Source organism: Bison bison, unplaced genomic scaffold (genome assembly GCF_000754665.1).
Source record: "Bison bison bison isolate TAMUID 2011002044 unplaced genomic scaffold, Bison_UMD1.0 scf7180017864384, whole genome shotgun sequence".
Lineage (NCBI taxonomy): Eukaryota > Metazoa > Chordata > Mammalia > Artiodactyla > Bovidae > Bison > Bison bison.
Window position 1 is genome coordinate 16956023 of NW_011494956.1, and position 7030 is coordinate 16963052.

The 7030-nt window shown below is 57.8% G+C and overlaps 1 protein-coding gene across 5 annotated transcripts in view; it reads left to right on the forward strand.

Annotated features, from left to right (window-relative positions):
• The window catches only part of AMOTL2 (angiomotin like 2), an 18116-nt gene that overhangs the window by 324 nt on the left and 10762 nt on the right, over positions 1–7030 (forward strand). For 2 of the 5 annotated variants that reach the window (XM_010858277.1, XM_010858280.1), the window contains exons 1-3: positions 27–683; positions 2752–3549; positions 6217–6502. In XM_010858277.1, coding sequence (XP_010856579.1) covers positions 2813–3549; positions 6217–6502 — 1023 coding nt within the window. In that variant the 5' untranslated portion in view covers positions 27–683; positions 2752–2812. Of the gene's footprint in view, positions 1–26; positions 684–2751; positions 3550–6216; positions 6503–7030 lie in introns of those variants that run through there. The other 3 variants (XM_010858278.1, XM_010858281.1, XM_010858279.1) reach the window with 3 other exon arrangements.

A 7030-nucleotide genomic window follows, 5' to 3' on the forward strand; every position in this document is an offset into this window, starting at 1 on the left:
GGGCCGCAGAGACGCGCTCCAGCCCGGCCTTTTCCGGGAGAGGGAGCAGAAGCAGAGCGGACCCTGAGTCCTCCAGGAGCGGTGCGCCTTTGCCCGCAACCGGCGGGGCGAGGACAGCTCCGTCCGAGGGCGCCTTGCAGGTCCCCTGGGAGCTCTCGCAGGCGGCGCGGGTCCGCTGGGGCTGAAGGAGGGGACAGCCCGTGAGCAGATAGGAGTGGGTGTCTGGGAGCGCGGATCTGGGAAGGAGGCGCCGCTTGGAGCTCAAGTTGCAGGGCCTGGGGGCTAATTTGGTTTGGTGTGTGTGTTGGGGCGGGGGGTGGGGGGTGTTACAGGTGTCTTTCCTCCCTAACTAGCCCAAGAATTCCTCTTTGTCTTCCTTGGAAAATCCTCTCCGGAGCCACGGTCTGGCTCTCACTTAGAAAGAATGCAGCCTGCCGTCCAGCCCGGTGACGTCAGCGCTGGGGCATTTGGAAAACAAAGAGGGCTCGGGAGGGAGGGGGGAGGCGGATCCACGACGCTTAAAGACCTCTCCGGACCACGGTTACCGTCGTCCGCTCCAGGCGCTGCGGCGGCCGCAGGGTGCTCGTGGTCAGCCAGGAGTCCGGGTAGGGCGGGATCCCTGGCTGGGGTGCGATCTGACTTAAAGACCCTCGATTTGGTTCCTTGGGCCAGAGTGAGCCAAGGTAAAGGCCGGAGTTGTGTGGTTGCTTCGAAGCGGGTGTTTCGGAGAGCCCCGCGCGCTAGCGCAGCAGGGATGCACGATCCCGGTCGGGGGCGCGGATTTTAGTGACGGCTTAGCTGTGTGCATCTGAGAGATTTGACTGAGACAAACGAGGAATGAAAGGCGCAGAAAGTGTTCCCTGCTCCCAGGCACACTGTTGGGGGAGGAGGAGGGCTGGAATCTGTCCGGAAAACTGCATTCTCCGGTCCTTCTCGGCTGGAGTCAGCCCAGACAGTGTTTAAATTAGGAAATGCCCCGTGGATGAAACGCTAGGGCCAACTGATTCCTGTTTGTTTTGCCTCGGGTAACTCTAGAGTCTTGCATCTTCTCTGTGAGTGTGTGTGTGTGCGCGCGCGCGTGCGCCCCGTATATGTGTGTGCCCCCTGTGTATGTGTGTGGGGGGGTGGGGTGGGGAGGGATGATGGGGTCCCGGGAAGTCTGAACACCGAGATGTCCTCCAGACCCATCTCCCTCTCCCCAGTTCTGGGCAGCTGGGAGGAGGGAGTGGGTTGGGAATGGCTGCTCTGCCAGCCAGCCAAGCCCTAACTGGAGCCGGGCATTGGGGCTAGCTCTGTGGCAGAGGAGGGGCCACACTCCTCCCACTGTCCTCCTATATACACAGGACCTGTGGAGGTGTGGGTTTTGTTTGGTCTTCCCTGAATCCCAGTTTGGAGGTTTGTGTTGGAGAAGGCTGTGGAAAGGAAGCCAGGTGAGGCGGGCAGCCTTCCAGGCCATGAGCCACTGGGAGCGCAGGCTCAGAAGGGAACACCTCCCTCAGGAGACAGTCTCCCTGCAGCTTAGGCAGAGTCACCAGCCCCAGGTGCCTGCAGCTCCCGCACTCCTTCAGTCAACTCAAGCAGTCTTACCCATGTCAAGATGCTGAGTGCCCATCCTCTCGTACCTAGAGGACCATCAGGCACTTCCAAGGAGCAAGTGTGTGTGTGTGGCTGGGGTGGTGATCATAAAATCAGGGACAAACATCGTGCCACCCTTTCTTTCTCCTGGAGCACGTGCGCGCTGTCAGTGCACAGACTCTGTGCCTGGCCCACAAACCTTGATGGGTGGCACCTTTTCCCCTCCTTTAGCAAAACCACTCTTAGTGTAGTCTGTCTCATCTCTCATCCCTTATTTACCAATCCAGATGCATTTTCTCCTTCCTGTTCACCTTGCAGAGTGACTGCCAAGGTCATCCCATGACAGAGAGGGCTCAGCAGGGTAAAGGGTTGTGAGTTAGCTGTGCCAACGCCATGGTTCAGGCATGCTTCATGCTGTGGGGGCTGTTTGCCTAGGGCTTCTACCGGGCTGGTGCGTGCATGCATGCATGCTCAGTTGTGTCCAATTCTTTGCAACCCTGTGGATTGTAGCCCACCAGGCTCCTCTGTCCCTGGGATTTTTCAGGCAAGAATACTGGAGTGGGTTGCCATTTCCTACTCCAGGGAATCTTCCTAACTCAGGGATCCATCCCACGTCTCTTGTGTCTCCTGCATTAGCAGACAGATTCTTTACCACCTCTTCTGGGCGCGGGACTCATGCTTTATCGCCTGTGATAAAGTAGAGGTGGTGCAGTGGTAAAATATCTGCCTGCTAATGCAGGAGACACAAGAGCTTAGTATTTAAAGATGAACTAGGCCTGCCCTGGACTTACTTATCAGGCTCTCTGATGGGAAGCTGACTACAGAAGCCTGAGGTTCCTGGTATCTAGGTTCCTGGTATCTATCTCTAAGCACAGTAAGTCTCCATGAATGTGATTATAATGGCAGTCCTTTGCCAAGGATTTACAGCTCAGTGGGAGCTCAATAGCCATTGCCTCTTAATTCTCAACTCCATGAAGCTAGCATTGTTTCTGTATTTCCGATGGAGAAACTGAGGCTCAGAAGTTAGGTGACTTGCCTTAATCAGTAGGTTGCAGCATTGGCAGTCTGACGGGCATGTGTGCCCCTCCATCGCCTTTCCCTTAACCAGACAGCAATGGAAAGTCCCTGTCTTTCCCATGTCCTCCCACTGAGTGCTCTTCTTTCTCTCCTCCTCAGGTGCTCTGGGGCCAGGTGCCACTGGCCTTTGTCCAGGTGGGTGTGTGCAAGCCCAGGGAGCATGAGGACGCTGGAAGACTCCTCAGGTACGGTCCTGCACCGCCTCATCCAGGAACAGCTGCGCTATGGCAACCTGACTGAGACCCGCACGCTGCTGGCCATCCAGCAACAGGCCCTGCGCGGTGGGGCGGGGGCTGGGGGCACAGGAAGCCCCCAGGCCCCCATGGAGATCATGGCACCAGAGGACAGTCAGGTGCTGCAGCAGGCCACGAGACAGGAACCCCAGGGCCAGGAGCACCAGGGCACCGAGACCCACCTGGCAGAGAACGGCCTCTACCGCCTGTGCCCGCAGCCTGGCAAGGGCGAGGAGCTGCCCACCTATGAGGAGGCCAAAGCCCACTCACAGTACTATGCCTCCCAGCAGGCGGGGCCCTGGCCACATGTGGGGGACCGGGATCCCCGTGGGCCCCCGGGAGGCAGCCGGAGGCAGGATGAGGCCCTGCGCGAGCTGAGGCACGGGCACGTGCGCTCCCTGAGCGAGCGACTCCTGCAGCTGTCCCTGGAGAGGAACGGGGCCCGCACCCCCAGCCACATGAGTGCCTCTCACAGCTTCCCCCAGCTGGCCCGCAACCAGCAGGGCCCCCCAGCCAGGGGCGCCCCCACTGCCGAGGGCCCGGAGCCGCGAGGACCTCCACCTCAGTACCCACACGTCATGCTAGCTCACGAGACCACCTCTGCCGTCACTGACCCGCGGTACCGTGCCCGTGGCAGTCCACACTTCCAGCATGCAGAAGTCAGGTAACTGCCCACCTTGGTCTTCAGGCTCTTGACTTCCTTCCAGTGTAGTTTTCCCAGGGTGAAGAGCCTCCAGGAGGCTGGTGAGCTCCAGAGGAAGGCCGATGATACCCTCTCCCTCCCAAGATGGGAGCTAATGCTGGAAGGAAAGAGGGATTTAGCCAGGGTCACGTGAGAACTTAGCAGCATCCCTTGCTTTAATTTGGAGACAGACACCATTGCTTAATTGGCTGTAGCCTTCAAGTAACTAGGGTCCTCAGAGGCTGTCAGTTAGAGCAGGGGGCTAAAGGTTAGATTTCAGAAAGAACTTGCAAGGACTAGAGTTGGGAATCTTTCTCAAGTTAAGTGGGAAGAAGGTGGGACCTCCTCTGGAGGCTTCTAAAAACAGAAGAAGTCTTTTCTTCTTTGCTGTCCGTGATTTTGGGGAGGCATTCCTAAGTGGAGGCAAGGAAGAAAGGACCAGATGGCCTCCGTAGAGATCACGCCTCTCCTACCCAGGGGCAGGAGCTACCCTGGCACTGCCATTCATTTCAGTTCATGTTCTTTTGTGTGGTCCATGGGGCAGGAGCCTGGGAGAAGGTTCTTGTTCCAGGTGAGCCCCTTTATGTGGAGGCTCCAGAGTAGCTGCGGGAGTAGGGAACTCAGCTTTTAATTCTGAGAGCGAAGGGAAGCCTTTAGAGGATGTGATTTGGAGTCCCTTTTCAAAAAGGTTCCTCTGTTGCTTGTAGAGAATGGATTCTAGGGGCATGAATGGAAGCAGGGATGCCCAGGAGGGGCAGGAAGCCCAGAGAGTTTTCAGAAATAAGGTTCCTAGAAATGAGGCTCTCGTTTGGCCCAGGGCCTTCTCCTGAGAAGCTGGCACACACCCTTTTCACACGCCCTTAATTCCCCCCGCCCCCCACCCCACACACAGGGGTCCAGGAAACCCCAGTGGAGGGGCCTGAAGCCTCTTAGACCCCCTTCCTCTGGTGCCCCAAGGTTCAAATCCGTTTTCTTCATGCCTGCTGAGTCCTCGTTTAGTCACCTGCTTTGCAACTGTGCAGCCTTGCCCGGGAAAGATGCCTTTCTCTGCTCTCGAGAAATGAGTGACGTGATGGCTCTGGAATGGAGGTGCCAGAGGACTGAGCCTGTGGGGTTTTGCCAGCCTCAAGGCCCCCCTGCCTCACCTCCCTTCTCAGGGCTTGGTCCTGGAAGAGTTTCAGAAGCTGAGTCGTGGTTTCTTCTTTGGACCATGCTTATTGAGCCCTGTCAGGAAAAGATAATGTCGTGGAAAGGAAGTCGACTGTTTGCAGGAGAACAAAAAAAGTGTGTGTGTGTTGGGGGGGAGCAAGTGTGAAGGAAAGGAGGCTCTATTCTTTCTGAGAGCCCAGTCATCCCCAAAGAATGCCATTTGTGTCTGCCTGGCCCGGAGCAGGGGAGCGAGTTGGAGGGAACCACCCCGAGGTGCCACACTGAGCAGCACAGGGAGAGTTTGCAAATTGCAGTGGGGTGCCCTCTCAGCTCTCACTGGAAGCTCTACCTTGGGCAGGAAAAGAAATACATCTGCCAGCTTCTCCTTCAGCTAATCTGGTGAAGATTGTTTGCTGGGCGGGACTTAGCTTTGGGTCTAAGAAGAGCAGGGGAGCTGGAGTCAGGAGGGGGAAGGATGAAGGGGAGGGATGAGGGGAAGGGCAGGCATGGATTCTGAGGCGATGGATTCGTCTGCGGCTTCTGGGACTTTGGAAAGCTCCTGGTGAAACTGAGGCAGTCTAGTTCTCTTACATCTGGAGCCACAGGGCCCCAGAAAAGCTGTGTGACCTCACATGCTCCTTCCCTTGACGTGGGACCTTGAGGGTGAAGACCATGACATGGGACCCCAGTACCAGAAGCCAGGAGAGCACTGTCCCTAACCTCAGGCTATTGTAATAGTTCACAGGTGGCTCCTTCACCCTGGATAATCCACTCTTTGGGTCACATTTACTCTTTGAGCAGAGAATAGGCTGTGGTCTCCACTAGAAGAGACAGAGGGTGGGCTGTCACTGTGGAGATGCCCACTGCAGGCCCAGCAATCTGCCAGGCAGATGTGGCCCTGACAACGTGCCTGAGGCTAGAGACTCTCACCCTCCTGACTGAGCATGGTCCCATGCACCACGGATTCAAACACTGGAGCCAGAATTTGAATGCCTGATCTGTCAGACTCTGGAGCCCAGACTCAGCCTGACATCTGTCTCACCACTCTAACCTTAGCCACAGTCTTCTAAAAATGTTTCTTCAAGGGGTGATGGGACTCAAAATAAGAGGGAGAAGAAGCAAGTGTGCTGCGTGGGCAGGTGTGCACAGAGGGCCTGACACCAGCAGTGGGAACAGACACAGGGTAGGGGGCCTGGAAGGTTGTGAGTTTCAGTCATGATGAGTGTGACCTCCAGATTCAAAAAGAGCTGCCTATGGCTGGGACTATTCAGGCTGATCCCCAAAGCATGGGCCACAGGAGGCTGGGCATGAAATAAGTGTGCTGATGGTAATGCCCTGCAGCCCTGCTTCCCTGGCCCTTGAGGGTCTTGGGGACACCACGTGGAAAGGCCTTCCCCAGAGGTCACTGCCTAATGCTGCAGGAAAGCTGTCTGCCCGGGAGGGCTGGGGCAATTCTCTGTGGCTCCGTGGGCTCTGAGGACCGTCTCTTCTGTCCCCCAGGATCCTGCAGGCCCAGGTGCCCCCTGTGTTCCTCCCGCAGCAGCAGCAGCAGTACCAATACTTGCAGCAGCCTCAGGAGCGCCACCCGCCCCCACACCTGGCCGCCCTCAGCCCTCCTGGGGTGGAGGGCCCGGCAAGCACCCAGGCCTCTTTGGCCACCTCGGGCAGCACCCATCTGGCTCAGATGGAGACTGTGCTAAGGGAGAACGCCAGGCTGCAGAGGGACAATGAGAGATTGCAGAGGGAGCTGGAGAGCACGGCGGAGAAGGCTGGCCGCATCGAGAAGGTAGGCCCTGCTGAGGCCTCAGAGAAGCAGGGTGGGCAAGAAGGGAACCCCAACAGGGCTGACCAGGGAGGGGGCTGTCAGAAGGGAGGCAGAGGAGTCTGAAGGCTGGTCTGGCTGGGCTTCTCAGCTGCCCCTCGGGGCCTCCCTCATCCCTCCTACACCCCTCCCTGGCTGACTCCAGACAGCTGGGGAGCAGCCGGCAGAGCAGGCCCAGAGCACGAGCAGTTGCTGCCCAGTGGTGGTTAGAAAGAGCCCATTCACCGACTCCCTCATGGTCGCACCCTTTCCCTGCACACGCCCCCTCCCGTGGACACCTCCCACAGAGAGCCCTTTGTATCCCCCACACAACAGCAAGTCTGTTCCAGGCCAGCCCTGGTCACAGGGAAAGCCCCTCCTCTTGGCAAAAAACGAGCGACTTATTGGAATCACAGGCCAGCTAGGAGCACGTGCGGAACCTGCCAGCTGCCAAGTGGGTGGGGCATCAGGGGCCAGGCTGGCCCTGTGGGGGGATGGCTGGAGAGGCATATA